This window comes from Phalacrocorax carbo, chromosome 5, assembly GCF_963921805.1.
Source record: "Phalacrocorax carbo chromosome 5, bPhaCar2.1, whole genome shotgun sequence".
Classification (NCBI taxonomy): Eukaryota; Metazoa; Chordata; class Aves; order Suliformes; family Phalacrocoracidae; genus Phalacrocorax; species Phalacrocorax carbo.
The window spans coordinates 41,373,510-41,392,378 of NC_087517.1; the positions used below are offsets into that span (position 1 = coordinate 41,373,510).

Below are 18,869 nucleotides of genomic sequence, written 5' to 3' on the forward strand. Positions count from 1 at the left end.
GGAAGCGTCCCCGCCGCCTCCCCTTACCTGCTGCCGAGCAGCCGGGCTGAGGCAGTCGGCCGCCGCCTCCATGGCTGCCGCCGCCCCTTTCCCCTTCTCTTCTTCCCTTCCCGCCGCCGCCTGCCGCCGGTCCCCGCCGCCCCGCGCTGCAGGAAGCCGGCCCGGCCCGGCCCCCCGGGGCACCGGGGGCGGAGCGCTGCTGGGGCCGGCCCCACCGCCGCCGGGGTGGAGGCGACCCGCGGGCGGCTCTCGGCAGGCCTCGGGGGTTCCAGCCCCGGAGGAGGGGTCTCCGCGGCAGAAGGGAGCGGGCTTAGCGCTCTTCGCCAGTTCTCAGCGCACCTGCCGCTGCTCCCACCGGTTATTATTCTAAAATCCCCACCGGAGCCATGCGACAAGCTTCCCCGAAGCAGGCTGGATCGGAGAAAGAGATTCTGAGAAGGGTTGCAAAGCTCATCGCCTCCTTTTCATGCTCGTGAGGAAGGTAAACCCCCCGGCAACAACCAGACTCGGCTTACGCCCGCCCTCGGGGCTGCGTATCCAAGCTGCTTCCCCAGCCTGCTGGCAGATAACATTGAGACATTTCAACAGATGTTTGTAAATATATATTCACACCAACAAGTATTTGCATCGCAAAAATAAACCGCGTACCTGTTGTTAATTTGCTACAGCTGCGTTAGTATGGTCTGTTGGGGTGTGTAGAGCTGAGCTTAAAACGGGCGATCAGTGCTGGATACGCTGGTGTTGGGTTTATTCTTAAAGAAATACCATTACACTCCTAAGCAGTAAAAAAAACGGAAGAAAAGACGGGGGGGAAGGCGGGGAGCACCGAATCGGGGTCCGAGGGTACCACAGAAGAGCAATCAGGAACAGTGAAAAGGGGGCGGAGGAAATTCTACATTTCAAAAGGTCTCCTGATGAGCTGGATGAGCCTAAAACGTACTAAGAGAAAAATCTAAGGATTAGAGGACACAGGTATTTTTACATGACACTTAGTGGCACAATGCCTTAGCAACGTGCAGTCGCAGCAGAATTCTTGGCTCTGCGGAGATAAGTGCCATCTCGATTTCCACCCGATTTCAGCAGAAGTGCACACACCTACCCTCTCGCAGAGATGGGAGGGCAGGGAGGAAACCGCCGGGACAGGGAGAACTACCAGAGCTTAAGCAGCTCATTTTATCCATTGCAATTTTGCTGCAGCAGCAATAGAAAGCACAGAGAGTCACCTTCCTGGCATCGGATTTTCTCCAGTTGCAGAGACAAGCAAAACAGGTTACCCCTTAGCAACTAAACCCAGTGCTCTCCGTCCTTCCCCGTCAGGCGGCACAGGTTGGGGAGTTCTGTGAAGCCTCCACCCATCAACTGAGCTCAGTTTTTCCAGGAGCTGCCAGCTCAGTACAGAGAATCCAGTTTTCCATCCTGGCAGAGCACACACTGCCATGCTGCTGACAATATTTTAGCTAATTTGGAAGTGCTGGCACTATTTTACATTCGGGGGCAATACTTCAGCTGGATTCACTGACAGTCCCTGGACCCCAGCCATGTCCCACTGTCCCTGCAAAGGCCAGACATGCTTCCTTTTATTTAAAGGCATTAGGGATTTCTAACTTAAACCCTGGCCCTGGGACAAACCCTGCATAGGTGAGGGGAAGCTTTGTATTTGTAAAACAGACTAAGTTTTACACTGAATCACAGACTGGTTTGGGGTGGAAGGGACCTTTGAAGATCAGCTAGTCCGAGCCCTCTGCCATGAGCAAAGGATGATCAGGTTGCTCAATGCCCCATCCAACCTGGCCTTGAACACCTCCAATGGTAAGGCATCCACAACTTCTCTGGGCAACCTGTTCCAGTGTTTCACCTCCGTCATCATAAAGTATTTCTTCCTTGTGTCTATCTAAATCTGACTGCCTTCAGTATAAAACTGTTATCCCTTGTCCTATCACTACAAGGCCTGGTAAAAAGCCTCTCTCCATCATTCCCATAAGCCCCCTTTCAGTACGGAAAGGCTGCAATAAAATCTCCAAAGTCTTCATCTTTCATTAAACTCCAAATCTACTTGTCAAGCCTGCAAGTTATTTTTTCCCCTTGATTTGTGTTTTTCTTCATTACAGGGTAAAGGACCTAATTTTGCTTTAAAATAAAAAAAAAATCTGAACTGTCTTAAATCCATGCCAATGCGTACATGAAAATATAGAAACTAATAGATCTAGAAATAATATCTGTTCCTGCTTCACAGGACCATAATCACATGCCTCGAAGGTATTGGGTTTTCAATTAGATAAAGTCAGCTTTTGAGTCAGCTGGCTCTCTTTTAAGCTACTCTGCAAATTGATAATTGGAGATTCAATGATACACTATAGCCTTGTGTTCAATTTCTTGGTAACCTGCTAGCTAGAAGGTATGACGGGTATGCCTGCAGAGCAAAACATGTGAAACAAAAGGGGAAAGGGAAGCCAGTCAGTATAGTCCACCCAGCACACTTCACAGGCAGTCAACATTCAGTACAGAGAAAACATCTGTAATTTAAATCTATCTTTACCAGATACCCATTTAATTCCCCAGTTTGTCTTATACTGAAGGCAGGAACCAGGCCAACATAGCAGGATGGGGAAATGCTTTCCTATTCAGGTGGTATAGCATACAGCCCTAAGCCTGTTATTTAACACTGATAAAGTTCCTAGTCTCCTTTGTTTCCCTTACCCTCTGTCAGTAAGGGCAGGGAACAACAGGAATCTACAGTACCTAAAGGAAGACCCTGGTGTGCCCTGCAGCAGTGCTTTCTGGCCCAGCTGGCTGACTTGCCTGGAGACACACCCTGAGCATGGGGTGATCCTGCCTTCAGGCTGGCAACCCAATGCCAAGCAAGTCTTCCTTTTGTGAACGGCCCTGAGCCCAGGAGAAGTTATGCCCTAATTACCAGAGAGTGCTCAGCATTTAATTTTGGTGTGGTAAACAGTATCGAGCATTGTAGAGATCCAAAAATCATAATCAGCTGCAAAGGCAGCACTTCTGGGCTATGGCAGCTCACCCCAAGGCAGCCAGGGGCTCAGCACTTAAGTTAATTCTTCAGGGGAAATGTCTCACCTTCTATGTAGAAGTTTTAACAGAGAAGGAAAGGAGAGGAGATTGATGTTACCTGTGTAAATCTGAAGCATCATACGTAACTCACCATGAAGAAGTATGCATATTTCCGTTTAGCTTAAAATAGACAGTTTGTTCCAGTTTTCTTGGTTAATAATAATTAACTACCCCTTACATCTACTGGCAAATCTGTACAGGTTTCATACTATCTGTCACTTGGAAGATGCACCAGAGATGTACTTCCTATACAAGGCATAAATTAACTGAGGACCCCATATATACCTTTTTCTAATTACTTTCTAAATCAGTGTAGAAGCCAAGATGTTTATTTGGTTTACCTGAGGAAGCACTTCATACTGTGGAATAAATTAAAACACCCAAGTGTGCTATGGACTTGCTGGGTAGAAACTGAAGAATCAGGTCTTTTTAATACTAGCGAACTTCAATTTTTCAATAATACAGAGCTGACAGCATTCAAAACACACACTTCAGCATATCTGAACTGATTTTATATGAAGTGAGCCCCGTTCTGCTTGGATTTCCAAACAGGTCCTGACAGATCTCTCAAGAATGGGAATTCTCTTGCATACACACTCTTCCTCATCTCTCCTTCCCCAGGGCGTTCCACACTCCACTGGATCCTTCAGACACTACCAAATAAAAAGCAAGTGCATACAGTTCTGTAACTACAGGAGCTGAGCCACAATCTAGGAAGTCAGTGATGCATTTTACTTGATTGCTTACCAAGACTATTTAGCATTGCTAAGCTGATGGCAGTTAGCTCTGACTCCTTGTCCTTCCAACTGCTGCCATGTAACTTGGGGGAGCAGGGAGGTACTCACAGCACCTAGAGAACACTGCCTGAAGGTGGGGCTTAGTCTATCTTTTTTTTAATCCACACCTCAAAAATGCAGTGTCTATCTAGTCACACCTCCCACGTACTCAGAAAGATAGCTAAATATTGTGCCTTCAGTACATGGTTCATGTGTCCGTGCATTTGAAACCAGACATTGCAAGAGCAACATGAATTCAGGGAGACATCCAAGCAGAAAGAATACTCATGATGGAAATATGCATTACATGTAGTACAGTGCTAAACTGAGTGTAAGAAAAATGGGTAACAGGAGAGATTGAAAAGGTAGGGGGGAAGAGTTAGCCGACATTTTCATAAACCTCATAGGTTAACTGTGAGTTCATCTTAGGTACTTGTAAGCAGAAAATAATTGTGGCATGTAGGATAGCAGCTCAGTTTCTGATGACAAACTCCTCATCTCTCCTGGGGGAACATACCTCACCTTTACAAACATGCATACACAAAAAGTGCATGCTTGCACACAACACAATGCATTCCGCCACAAATACAGGCCTAAATCCTAAAAATCAGTTTCATAGAACTGCAACCATTTACCCATAACTACAAGGGAGTTGCATCAAAAGGAGAGAGAAAGATCATACAGTCATCTTCAAGGTATGTTACAGTCACTGATAACGCAAATTCCAAGGAAGCCTGGCCTCCAACACAGGTCACACCCAATGGATTATTTTTGTCCTCAGGGAGTGTTTTGCCAGAGATAGTTTAAAAGGCATGGAACCAGGGATTCAAGTAGGAATAAGGCAGTCAAAACCTTTACAGACAGGTTTAAACACCGAAAAAACTTGCACCATAGAGCACGCTGACTCCAGCTTGGCCCACCCCAGTATTCATTCTTAAGCTACACCAGTAGCCACCTCCCAACACTATCTGTCACCTACATTACATAACTCAGTTTATTTAATTTCTATCTAACAAAAAAATTATATTGTGCCTTTCCTTTATTCTCTTCAAGTAGTACCTCTTAGAATTTCAGTAACATCCCTCCGTATCACATTTACTACTGGCTTTCCAAACAGTGGGAACAGACAAAGCAAGTCTCATTTTGTGGAGAAAAAGACTGGAAAGTACTTCATATTAGAAGAAAAATTTGGTTACTCAAAAAAAGAAGGGGGGGGAAGGCTAAAGGTTCATAATCTTGTTCTTCTAATGTTCAAGAAAGTCTATAAAAATCTATGGAGTAACACCCATCTGAAGTCACAAAGACAGAAGAAACTACGCGTGCATCTCACTTCATCATCCCTGCCTGCTGTGGGCATTCTGGGCACCCTTGCAGCTCAGCTGGCAAAGTTAACAAAACCTCCTTGTAAACCGTAACCAAGGCAATGAACTCAAGTATACACAACTAAGTGCTTCTTAGGAAAACAATGTCCGGTTTTCATCACCGAAATGTACTGCCAGTATCAACACATTATTTTCTGTTGAGGCTAGAACGCGATGCAGCAAGGAGGAAGGAAACTGCTGAACCAGGCGCAAGTGCTTCTTGCCACACTGAAGTCAGACAAACTGCATCATGCTAGTGGGGAAGGTGGAAAACTCTTGGGTAGCCTATACGTGTCATGTTTATCATTTGGCTCAGGGAACCCACTCAACTTAAAAACTTAAAACCAGTTTGAGATTGAATATATTAATATCTTGCTACAATTAGAAAGCTTCAGAAATTTGAAATATGGGTGTATGAAAAGTTACATGATCTTTCCATTTTAGAAGAGAGATTTAAGAATAGTTCCCATAAGCTAGTAAATTCCTTACCTCTGAAACTTTTCTGTTCCTTTGCTTAATAATGAAAAAAAAAACCCAAAAACAAAAACAAAAAAACCTACAACCAAAACCACAAAACTCCACAGAATTTTAAAAGATCAGACAAAAAAAGGGCCTTAGTTAGGAACATCTCACAGAACAGCTGAATATACAGACATTTGTGTTAAAAAAAAACCCAAACAAAGCCATATGCAAAAGTGATCCAGTAAGAGACTTTTACTTGTAGAAAAGTGCTCCTCTGCTGATATATCCACAATATTAGGTTTTGCCATCTCCCAGGCTCTACCTCAAACCTAATCTGCTTTGAAGAGTTGGAAGCTACATTAACCATTTCCAGAATGACTGCAAGTTTTGTAAACTGGGAAACCAACAGTAAGTTTAAAGAATATCATGCAGAAGGGCAGAGGTTCAGCACCTCAGTCCTACCCTCCTTTAGGGACATTAAGCAAGGAAACACAGTGAGCATTTGAAAACTCTGGGAGTGCCACACTTAGCTGAAACTCTCCAACTCAACACGCAAAAAAAAAAGGCAACCGACATCCAGTTCACAGTGAAAGCCAAGTCCAAAAATTCACACTTTCAGCTAAACATAATTATGGTTTCAACATTTGACTATATTCACTACAGAAAATAAACTAGTATGGCATCTCAAATTGCATCTTTAAAGATTGCATCTTTACCTTAAGATCCTTTGCTGACATTGAAGAAACTCGTTATCAAACATCTCAACAAAAAACTGACTGTTCACTTTCAGAAGTGTTCAATTTTCCCATACAAAGGGGATAATAAGGAACTCCTACCAAGGAAAACCAACCAAAAGAACTGCTACGGAGTTTCCCACGACCACCCCAACTGCAACCTAAACCTATTTTTCTGAATTGGACTCATTCACACGATGCAATCCTACAAGACTGAAGTTTGGTGGGAGATTAAATAAGCTTTTCATGAAAAGTTTTTCTTGCAAGGGCATTCCAAGACTGATTTCTTATTTTGTTTTTAAAGTTTCTCAGAATGCCAGAGCTTTGTTTTTCTCTTTTCATTAATTCCCAAGCCAGGAGCAGGGAGTACAAATGAACAGACTCTCCCCTCTGACATGCCGATGGTGCTGCTGTCAGTTATCTCTGTTTAAGGGGTCAGCATTCTTGGTCTTCTTGCTTAACATTTTGAGACAAAGACTGGGAAGAGGAGGAAGGAAAGAGACCCACAACTAATGAGGAATTTATACATGAGCATTCTCCACTTTGGAGAAATATTTGCTTATGCGTTTGCCAGGAAACCCATCTCAGAGATATAATTTAACCATGTGACCAGAGGCTGGAAAGTCTTGTTGACATGGCCATTTTTTCTCCAAAAATGAGAGTGTTTATTCTGCAGAACACTGCTGTGAACAGCATGTACAGCTCTAGAGGTAAGAGACAATTAGGCAGTTGCGTCCTGCTTCCTAAGTTATATTGCCATGCAGTCACAAGGGGCCACTGCTAAAAATATAGCCTGAACAGAAACTGAACTCCATGATGAGCTGGAACGGATTGCCAAAGTAAATCCTGCCACAAGGAATTGATCTTAAAACACCTGTTAAAAGGGGGCCTCCTATAATCATTTCCATAGATCCTAGCAGTGTTTTAGAGGCATTTATTACTTTAGTAATTGGTTTGTTGTGTATGGGGTTTTTTGTTTGTGTCAGGGTTTTTTTTTCCTCCCCCTCCCCTTTGGGTTTAAAAGTGAAATTGTTGTAAAAGTCACTAATTACTCAGGAAGGTGATATCATCTCTTTCCCTCTGCTACTTGGTCATGTACCTTCATGCACACACTAGTAATACAGAGCTTGTTGACAAGTTCCTCAGTGGCTTGCACCTGGTGCGGTTTCTGCTGCAGTGTTAGGTTCCCTTTGCATACTAAGTCACTGGCTTAGCTGCAGATGAGTTAGTTGCAAACTGGATTCCACTTTAATATGCACTGGACTTGTGGTAGAAGGGAAAGGAAAAGTGCTCAAAGCACTTCCTTCAATTCAAACAAACCGTCTCCATGAGAAAGCACTAGAGTTCAAAGCAGCTTCAAAGACAAGGTTCCGAAAACTACAGAATTCTACAGAAAAGTCAGTTATGTAGAATTCTGTAAAAAAAACCCAGAAATTTTGATAAGCTCTGTAGCTCCAGAGCCTAGAGAATGGGAAGATCACTGCATATATAGGACATATCACTTCCACTGCTATTTAGCAATAAATAACTTGTCCTGTTTCCATACCCAGAAAGAGCAAAACAGGGATGAAAGAACAATTCCAGTAAAGGATGCTGGCCGGCAGCTTTGCAGAAGCATATTGCAGCTTTAAACCCTGACCAACTTTCTATGGGTAGCGTATTTGGCAGAGGACCGCCACAGTATCAACTAACCACGTTTACATCACTTCTTCAATTTGAGTTTTCTCTTAAAATAGCTCTAGTCAGTAAGTGGCTTCCCCCACCAGAGAAGAATTAGATACTGGTCCACAGCTGCTGTATCAAAGAACAAAACCACGTTTTATACACCCTGTATAAGGCTGCACTCATATACTCTAGATCAAGACTGTTACTAACGTAAAATAGTTCTGAGGCAGTCAACATTGACCTTGGAAACAGCTGGGCCACTCATTCCAGTAACAAAAACCACTAATGACAGAATTAGCAAATAATGAAAGGGAATTTCTTAAGAAAAGCATACAAAGCTTCCTAGTGTTGTCTCCTGAAATACATATTTGCACGAAGCTCCATTCAGTGGTTTCTTTCACTTGCTTTACCCAACTTTAGAAAGAGAGAATTTTCTCTTTTACAGTGACCACACTGATCCTTTTGGTTCTTCCTCTATTAGTTCAGCCATGTTTTGCAGCAACTGTTTTCCTCATTTAAAATTTAGATAAAACTGATCCTCAAAACACGTATGTATGTATGTATGTACAGTATGACTGTATCCCAGAGTACTTTTAAAATACTGTATTCCTGTTTGATTGCAGAACAGCCTTTGTAATTCAAGTCAGAGTTCACTGCCCAATTTAGAGGGCTTAAAGCAATCTGGCTGAAAGTGGGGCAGTATGCAAACAGGGGGTACATGAGGGAGATTAGAGCTTGTAAAAGCTGTCCCACAGTAAGTCTGTAGTATGTACACCTCAAAAGACTTTAAATCTTTCTTTATTACAGAATGTGTACGGTTGGCATTCTGAATGTCTTTCTTGGGACAGAAAAAACAGCAGGCTTGCTCTAATACAGGCATTAGGGTTATCCAGGTAGCAAATGCATCAGTAATATACAGGACTGGATAACTTTTGCTTAAACCAAATCTAAAGATGAAAGATAAGTTACTACCTTAATGAACCTGCAATTCTTACTAGTTTGCTATCTCTGTGTGATACCACTAAAGAGTCAAATTATATTTCATACTTTCATTTCATATATATATATTTCATACATATATTTCATTCTTGGTGCTTGACTGCCATTTCTTTCCACCAAGGCAGCAAAGCTACAGCCAGTGTTTCCCACCAGGGCTGGTCCACAGGCACCCAGCACATGGGAGAGGTCAGCAGAAAGACTCCCAGTAAGGAAGCACACATGCAAAATTAATTCAGTCATTGGTACATATTACTGAAGAGCAAACACATTTGTCTTGACCATGCTCATGGGGAAAATAAGCACAATAACCACATTTGGAGCCTGCAATAAACAGCAATACTTCATCCAGCTTCTTTACAGGATAAACACAGGTTGGAGAGGGCTCTGGGGCTGGGTGAATGTCAACATCTTTTTGAACATAGACATAAATAGAGGTTTTGTTCCTGACTGGTAAAAATATTTGAAGTGTAAATAATAACTGAAATTCAGGGACTGCTACAAGCAATGTAATCTGTGGGGACTGCATTCTGGTCCCCGCTGAACTGCAAATCTCAGTAAGAGCTGGCAAATCTTAAATGCAGCTCTGCACTTACAGCACATTAAAATGTAGATAAAAACCTCAGCAGCTGCTTAACACAATGCTTAAACTACCATTCAAGAGAAAAGTAACTGCAAATTTTGAAGTAAAGGTTACTGACACTGTTCTAGGGATTACCCAGTCTGTGACAAGAAATGATATAAAGCTTTAAGAAAGGGCATAAATACAAGATTAAGTTCCATTTTGTTTCTCAAGTCAAGCACACCTGCTTTCTGGTTTAATAATCTTAAAAAAAAAAAAAGGCAATGCAAAGCCCACCTTTACTTGCATCACAGTAGGAACAAATACATTTACAGGGAAGTATGTGTCCACTACCACCACCGGTCTCCACAGAAGCACGGGCTTTGCATCCAGACAAGTTTAAGACTGATTTATTCTTTTAAGGCCAAGTAAAATGAAGATCCCCCCAATTATATGATCTTGAAGAGGTTTGAAATCTGTTACTGCCTCTATACATTATCAGATACCCAACAGCTGGAGCCACTTGGTCAGACACTAGTGAAACATCCAGTTCTTGGCCATGCAAGTTATGTGGTATTGAGAAATTATGCAGCTAGTGTGAAGTAAAGAAGGTAAGACCAAACAAAGCACACAGTGCAGAAAACATTACATATATATTCATAATCTATTTTAGCTATCATCTATGACATCAAGAGAGCACAAGAGGGAAGGGAGATAAGATACTAGTGAAAATTAAAAATCAGGCCTAATAAAAGCATAGGAGACAAGTGCCCAAGCCTAGGGGATCCGAGATTTAACAGCCATATTCCAGTTCCTGTACAGAAACAGTTCAATAGTTAAGCGAGTGAAACTGAACAGCTTCCAATGCTAAGACAAATTCTATCATTATTTTGAAATGGTGTAAGATTGGAATTAGATCATGTGAACTCCCGTTATTTCAGTGTTACACTAATGTGAGACCTTTCCATTTTGCAATAGGTCAGAATAATTTGTCTCTTAACTTTCAGTGGGAAAATTTTTAAGAGCCCCAGGCCAAGAACTAGACAGTGACATTGCACAGGTCTTTGCCATCAATTAGGAGCCATTCAGAATTCTGCTGCACTTCAGTTTCTTGTCCAGAGACCCGAGATTAATGTCCCTCTGAAGGAAAACAAATACAAGTAGTATTTTGAAATCTTCAGAAACAGCACATTACATATAGACATTTTATGCAAGCAGAGCAATTGAGAAACTACAAGATAAAAATAATCTTTCACACAGCTATGGCATTTGTATTGATTGGGCCTACAGGACAGCACACAGAAAGCAAACAGAGCTCTTTTTTGGAATCTAGTTTTCAGGAGCAACTTGCACAACACAGTACCTCTATGCAGACCAGAGCAATAGCCCGTGAAGTGCAACTCAGAAGCACTGACTACAGGAGGAGATGTGAGAGAGATCTTAATTCTGTCAGTATAGCAAGCACTTGCTAAGTCTGGTACAGTTACGATACAGACTTCTCTCTGCCTTTACAAAAAAAGTAAATCAAACTATATACTAATACCAGAGTAGTGTAAGTTCTTGAAAAAAAAATTAAAACGTCCATTAAATACTTTTATAGCTTTAGTCCTCTTGATATAAAAGAACGTTCTAATTTGTATGTAGAGGTATGCAGTGAAGCAAGTCTTAAGGTCAATACTCCACTCAGTAGATCAGGAGTACTGCTGATTAATTACTCCATCTAAAAAACACTGAGAATGAACTTCAAGCTCGTTTAAACTGACCTGAAACCCACAAGAGGGAGCAGCAATCAAGTAAAGCAAAATTTTTGTGCGTTTCTAAAGAGACAGTACTTCCATTACACAAAGCTGAATCCCCAAATTTTCAGTATAAATGTCTAATTACGTGACTATTCAGTGATTGAGAATGTGGATGAAAATTTTTTAGCACCTTTTAATCTGACCTTGGGATAACGAAGATAAGAGACCACAGTAGAAGGTATACTCCTCTATATTCCTGCTGAGGACATCGTAATTCAGCCTACCTTAAATTATTACCCTTACTAAATGCATTTCAATCACCTGTGTAAAGAAAAAAACCCAAACACCAAAGGTGGCACGGGGGTGGGTATATTTAGACTTTGTGTTAAGTCTCCAGATCCCCCAGCCCCAAAACCCACAAATCTAACTTTATTTTGCTAGTAATTCATGTTTTGTATCCTCAATCTCCACTTCATCAGTGCTTTTGAAGAACTCCAACAAAACCCATACAGTTTTTAACTACCAGCCTTTCAAAAGGTAACAGCTTCTGCATTCAGCATCACTTCAACACATTAAGAGGTTTGAAAAGGTTCACAGTATTCTTTCTTGCAGACTCCCACAACCCTATGACAGCCTTGATTTTACGTGGAAGAGTAGAAAAAGATAAGACAGTAGCATGCTTTGCTGACAGATTTTTAAGTAGGAGCACCTCCAGAGCTCAAAGCAGAAGCCCAGGATTCAACTAAATGCTTATTTAGAGGCAGAACCTTCCACATCACTTTGCCTCCTACCTCTCAGCCCAGTTTTTCAGGATCTATTAATAATTTACTGCCTTTTCTAAGTTAAGAGCAGAAATTGTAAAAAGAGCACATTCAACTATAAATTGCAATAGAGAGGGAAGACTGCTGGAAGATTTTTGACAGAAGAATACTTCAAGAAGGAATTTCTTCTTTTCATGCTTCAAAGCAATTCCAGGAGGGGCAATGAAGCACAGCTGAGCGGGTCATCGATGCAGGAGCCACTGCATGGGCCAGCTACGACCAACCCCATGCTGGGGAGCCGGGCTCCATGCAGCCTCTGCTTGGGGAACAGCTCCCTCGGGCTTTGAACCTGCCAGTGCAGCATCCAGCCAGACCCATGCAGTAAGGCTGAGGTACGAGGCTGCACAGTCTTATCATTAGTTCTTCTAGCAGCTCCTGGAGAATGCATTTGGGCTTCTCATCCCCCCTGTAGTTTTTATTACTGCTCTCCCTTCCCAGGTTTCTCCCTCTGGGTTTATCCACAGTGACTTCAAGAGGTATTTCAATATATTCACACACTACTCACCTGAAAAGGGGGAAAAAGTAGGCATCTGAATTTATTTGAAACTATGCCTTGGATCATTAAAAAAAAAAATCAGGATTTTACATTCATCTGTAAAATCCAGCACAGTGGCTATCAAGCCAGTATCACAGACAACACCACACAAAAAACCAAAACCACCAAAAAACAACCCACCACCCAGAAATCGCCCCAAAACCCCACCAAAAACCACCCACCATGAACCCCTCAACAGAAATCCCCACCCCAGCCAACCCATTTTTACATGTTCTGAGTTTCTTTGGGACTAGACCTTGCACACATCAGTTGCTCCACTAATAAAGCTCTGACTGCCCCTCATGCTACTCGGAGCCACAGACATATAAAACATGACTGGGTTTAGAGGCATGTCTGCCAGAAAATACAAGATTTGCTGGTGATCGATCAAGAATGTTAATGTCAAATATAATTAATAATCACAATACAGTTTACTACTAAACCTAGAGTAGGCACTTTTACGTTATATAAAAAAGCAATACATATGGAAGTTATACTCCAGAAACACTTCCATTTATTTTTTTAGCTCTGACAACAGTTTGTGTTTCATGGAGAGTAAAATTTCAGAAAAGATTCACAGCAACTTCTGAATATCTTTAATGATGCTTACAGGGAAGGATCACATTGCCCAGTCAGAGAGTACAAGAGTTTAAACCAACTAAAATTTGGAGACAGGACCTCAAAGCCTTCCACGTCACCAGAAGCAATGATGCTTTAATAGGTAGCAAATCCCCATGGCGCAACAGCACCAATTAACCAGGGAAGTAACAGAGCTGCTTGAAACCAGAGATGCTGCCTGGAAGGAAAAACATCTCCTTGAGGTCACTGAGAATTCCTTGCAACCTTTTGCAAACACAGATAAATCCATTAGTTTGTCCCTGTTGAACTCCAAATGTCCACCCTGGCAGTTACATGAAGATATTGCACCAGCGTACTTCATACAGTTGTGAAGCACTCCTGTTTCCTGCATTACAAGTACTGTGCTGATAAAAATGTACACTTGCCAAGCCAATTCCAAAAAAACCTACAAACTCAAAACAAAACACCAACAACACCCAAACAAAACCACACCCCAAACAAAAATGGCCCATAAAAAAACCCCCAACAACTCAAGCAGCTGATACTCAAGGGCATGAATGGCAAACTTATCCTGCTACTCACAGCAAACACCAGTGAAGCAACCAGCATTTTAAATTACTCTTCAAAAGATAAGAATTACTGCTGATCAAAATATTACCCAAAAAATTGCATTAATAAATTTAAGATAGAGCTGCTGACAGTAGCCACATACAAACTGAATTATGGAAAGATTCGAAGTCCAGCACAAATCTTTTTTTCAGAGTGCATTTTAAATACACTATACTGAACCTGCAGATATTGCACACGTTGTATGGAGTAAAACTTGTTTGGGAATGAAAGTGTGAAAATATAGCACAGCTTGGATATGGTCCATCTATAAGTAACCAGGAAAGCCTACCTTCACCTCGCAAAAGCATTTAACACTACTTTAGTTCTAGCCAACACCGAGGAACAGACTTGTGAGCTATTTTTATGCAGAGATAAAGGTGCCAAAAAATGTTTTTAAAAATCTTGAGGTTATCAAGCCTCAGTCTATCTAGGACATGTAGTGTTCCTGCTATACAGCCAGTTCTTCAAATTCTGCTTGTTCTCTGCTAGCACTATAAATTAGAACAGGAGCAATGTACACATTTAAATAAGCAAAGTGAGAAGCTAGAAGTACTGAATATGAATGCATTCAGCTTAGTACTCTGTACATTATTTAACAGCAAGTTTAAGATTTGCTCTAAATAAAACACATTGAGCTAGTTGATTTTATGCCATTATACAATTCATGAAACAGTCACTTCACAGTGGTATCGGTATCAAAAAATCCTGTCGCTGCTCCATTCATACAGGGGGGAAAAAAGGCTGTAGAATTATATCACTATTAACTCGACAGGGCTTTTGAAATTCTAACAACATCAAGGTTATCTGAAAACAACCTTGAATGTTCAGGACACTCCCCAGTTATGTTGATGGCTTGACAAGAGCTGCAGTCAGCAAAATCTGCTTTACCGCAAGGCTAGAGTACTGAGACTGGAAAAGCAATTGGAGTATATAACCACAGTTTCTGCAAATCCAGTATTATCATCCATAGCGGGTCTAGGAAAAGCAATGGTAGTTCTCTTCAAATGGGAGAAGCTCTGCCATATATCCAGCTATTACTAGAAATAAGCGTGATAAATAGTCCAGGTTTTGACAAAAATGCCATCATGATCATTCTGCCACAAACTGCTTGGAGATGCTCACATGCTTAGAGTATCTGTCCTATCATCTTAACATCACACACTACACCTGCAGAGACACTACAGCTAATATCCTGGCAATTACCTGGACACAAGGAAACGTTATAGAATCATAGAATCGTTAAGGTTGGACAAGACCCTTAAGATCATCGAGTCCAACCGCTAACCTATCACTGCAAAGTCCACCACTAGACCATATCCTCAAGCACCACATCTACCCTTCTTTTAAACACCTCCAGGGATACACAAGAATGAGTCACAGAACAGTCAGTATCAGTCCCAAAGGCACACTTAGTAGCTAGAAATTAAGGATGTTCAGTAATATTTCTCAGCCCAAACATCTCTATTATTTTATCTTAACAATGTGGCAGCCAGAGAAAATCCATTCATTTAAGAGACGTATAAGTGCACAGTAGCACTCTACGGAAACTCTACATACAGAGACATGCCCACGGAGCTCTTTAGCTAAGCAAGAAACAGCTAATTGTCTGTTTCTTGAAGAATTTAGGCAATTACTCAGAAGGAGAAACGGGTCACATGATATGAAGCACACAGAACTGCTTTGCGGCAGTTTAAGTGCACTGATACTGAACACTGGGTAAGCAGCAGCCTGGACAACCAGATCCCACAGAGGTACTCAGCCCAACCTCTGTTCCTCACTGGCCAGTTGTTCTACTTCAACCTAGGAATAAGGCTCCCCCACCCCAAATGCTACTTTGAAGGGTGGGAAGGAAGGATGCCCCTGCTTTCCAACATTTCCAAACAGTAGCCAAAATGTGCAGTGCTTTCAATAGGGGACATCCACAAAACATGAATGTTTAAGAAACACTTGGGGGCTGCACACCTTTCCGTTAACACTGCAGCTTCTCTCCAGGGCCCCTGGCAGCGAGCCCAGCAGCACACTGCTGCTGTCCCACATCCTTGCACAGACCAAAGCCAGAGTCACACACAGAATATCAGACAGAGACTACACTTCGGCACAAGCACTGAATTCAACAAGTCCTGCATCTTCCCATTCACACTGATGGCATTTTACTTTCCACATCAGATACAGGACCACATTGAGCTTATGAGAGAGCAAAACAAACACATGCTTTGCAGGTAAATTGTATCCAAGCTTGACTTGGAGGTGCCACTTTTAAATATGAGTTAGGAGGAACGCCCAGCCACCTGAATGCCCACTGTAACAGATGCAATGCACACACTGCAAGCATACTACACTGATGCTTTCAAGTCTAGCTGTCCAGTGGCCACTTCTGAATCAGAAATTATTTGTCATGATCTGACCTCCTCTGACAGGAGATTTTTCTTCAGTAAAAGCGCAAACAGACTGACTAATTTTAGAAGATTGATACAAAATTTCCCTTAGTTTGTTCACCAGGCTCAGGTTTATCACCTTTGGAGAGAAATCATCCAGATTAAGCAATATCATTACAGCTCCGTTGCAATATTTACTCTTCACAAATAAGTATTTCTGTTCTCTTATTTATAAAATATCCTTTAAACTGTTCATGTTTTGGTGGCATCCAGAAACCACAACTCACCTAGGTATTTACACTACATAACATGCTGTAGTTAAAATGCACAGTGCAGACCAAGTGTAACACTGATACCATTGCTGGGTCACTCGTACCCAAGTTACCTGACTGATACCATCATCCACGTCAAAATAAACTATTTAGTTGATCAGGGTTAAACATGATGTTTGCTCTCTATTGGATGTTTCATGCTGTTAAGGTTTTGTTCTCCAAATGGTGTATAGATAGCAAAGTAGGTGACAGCTTTAGTATACCACTACTAGAACCCATTCCTCGCTTTCATGCAGACTCATGTGGCTTAAATACTATGGAAAAAGAAACCCTTCTGCCACAGCCACCGTGAAGTCATATACTCCCACCTCCTTACAAAAAAACACCATACAGCTTCCATTCTAGCTCTCTCTTCTATGAGGAAATCAAAGCAGATACAAGCTATTTGGCATCTTTCCCTCCCAGTGTAGTTTTTCTTAGTCCTGTAATTTTTACATTAGTATACTGTTAGGATTATTGATCATTCTCCCCATACAAAAGCTTACCTATCTGATCTTTTAAATTGTGCTATGATATTGCATCAGTTCAAATAACAGCCATCCCTTACCACCACTAAGCCAGATAAAGGGTTTATTTTCCCTTAATGATGTTCAGGATTGAACTTCTGCCACGTTCTTTCACTGCAGCAGAAAGAACTCTAAATAGGCCAATTGTCATCAATCCCATAGAAACCTCTATGCACAGGATCAATAAGGTGCACGCAGACCAGCCCACAGAGGCAGCTGCAGAACCTGAATATTCACACGGTGAAACCTTTGGCATTTACAAGAGGAATTCACACATTTCTCCCATGCTGAATCCATATCTCCTGCCCTATTCCTCTTTCACAACTCATGGGCAGGCACTACTTGATCTGATCTCCTTAGGGCATTAATATGCACTGCTTGCATGGCAGCTGCCACCCGTCCTGCTCCATCCTCCTGAGCAGCGACAGCTCTGGTCTTAACTAGATGGATACAAGCGACAATGGACAGATGGCAAAAGCATACTTGCCATGTGCTTCTTTCTGCAGGAGATAGAGCACTTCACAAATCCATTGCACTAAGAAAAAACCCTGACTTGGACTGTTGACAGATGCCAAAGGGTACTCCTATACGACAACAGATCACAGTTCCCTTTTCCTTTGTTCAACTTTCAAATCCAGGAGCAGGGCCACAGCTGAATCAAGATCGCCCATCACTCCTTGTCCACCCACAGATTGCCCCGGAGGGTAGTAAGGAAACAATTTCTCTGCTCCTTCCCTGTGGTATCTCAGTAAAGGAAAAAAAAAAACAAACCCACAACAAAAAACACACACCAACAAAAAACCAAAAACCTGGCCATTTTTCATCACACTCATGCTGTGAAGTTTCCCCATGGCAACACAGCTGATTTGCACAACAGTATTTCTGTTGCTAACAAAAGAAACAAAAGATCAGGAACAAAAGGAAAACTAAGTAAGAAAGGAAAAAGCCCTAGTGCTGGAAATATGATTCAAGCATTAAAAAGAATGGAGTCTGACTTATAAGTACAGGCCACACAACCGATAACCATGTCCTCTGACTTGTGTGACAGCACCTGGCAGAGGGGAAAGAAATGAGACTTTGACATACTGTTTATTATAAAATCTGAAGACCTGATCTATATGTGAGACTGACAAGGGGAAAGCAAATTTAAGTGCTGACCTATAGTTCTAAAATTAGTTTAATTAAACACATTTACTACTAGCAAATGTCATTCTGATGACATGAAAGCCAAAGCAGCATTCTGGAAAGCTTAGTGTTCCTCACAGCACACATCACCCTCCAAAACTAGATTTCTTCACGTCTAGTAGGTATTGATGCTCTTCATAAGCATAATTATTAGGGTTTTTTTATGGATTCTTCTATATTGCCATAGCATAAACAGTATCGAAGTCCCCAACTTCGCAGTCCCTCAGTTACCCAAAGCACCAGCGCTGTTCTGAATCCAACAGAGCTGCCCATAGCCTTGACAATAAAAACACATGTTCAAGTGTCCACACAGTGGTAGTGCTCTGCTAAATATAAGTAGCATATTATATTCCTGATCTTAAAAAAAAAAAGAAGCATCAGCATTGACAGTATGCAACTGCAATTTTTCTAACACACAGGCTGTATATATAAATAGTCTTCTTAAATCAGTCTTTCATTCTTCACAGTGACATTTAAACCTCTTATGCTACAGGAGTGTTTCATCCTGAATTCAGTACAGTTTTTGTGCTTTTTTTATCTTTCAAAAGCGTTCACTA

At 41.7% G+C, this 18,869-nt stretch overlaps 1 protein-coding gene across 14 annotated transcripts in view; it reads right to left on the bottom strand.

Annotated features, from left to right (window-relative positions):
- LRRFIP1 (LRR binding FLII interacting protein 1) overlaps nucleotides 1-18,869 on the bottom strand; it is a 115,027-nt gene that overhangs the window by 73,394 nt on the left and 22,764 nt on the right. The window contains exon 1 of one of the 14 annotated variants that reach the window (XM_064452147.1): nucleotides 28-185. The exons of 11 other annotated variants lie outside the window; for them this stretch is intronic. In XM_064452147.1, coding sequence (XP_064308217.1) covers nucleotides 28-72 — 45 coding nt within the window. In that variant the 5' untranslated portion in view covers nucleotides 73-185. Of the gene's footprint in view, nucleotides 1-27; nucleotides 320-18,869 lie in introns of those variants that run through there. 2 more of the 14 variants (XM_064452146.1, XM_064452141.1) reach the window with 2 other exon arrangements.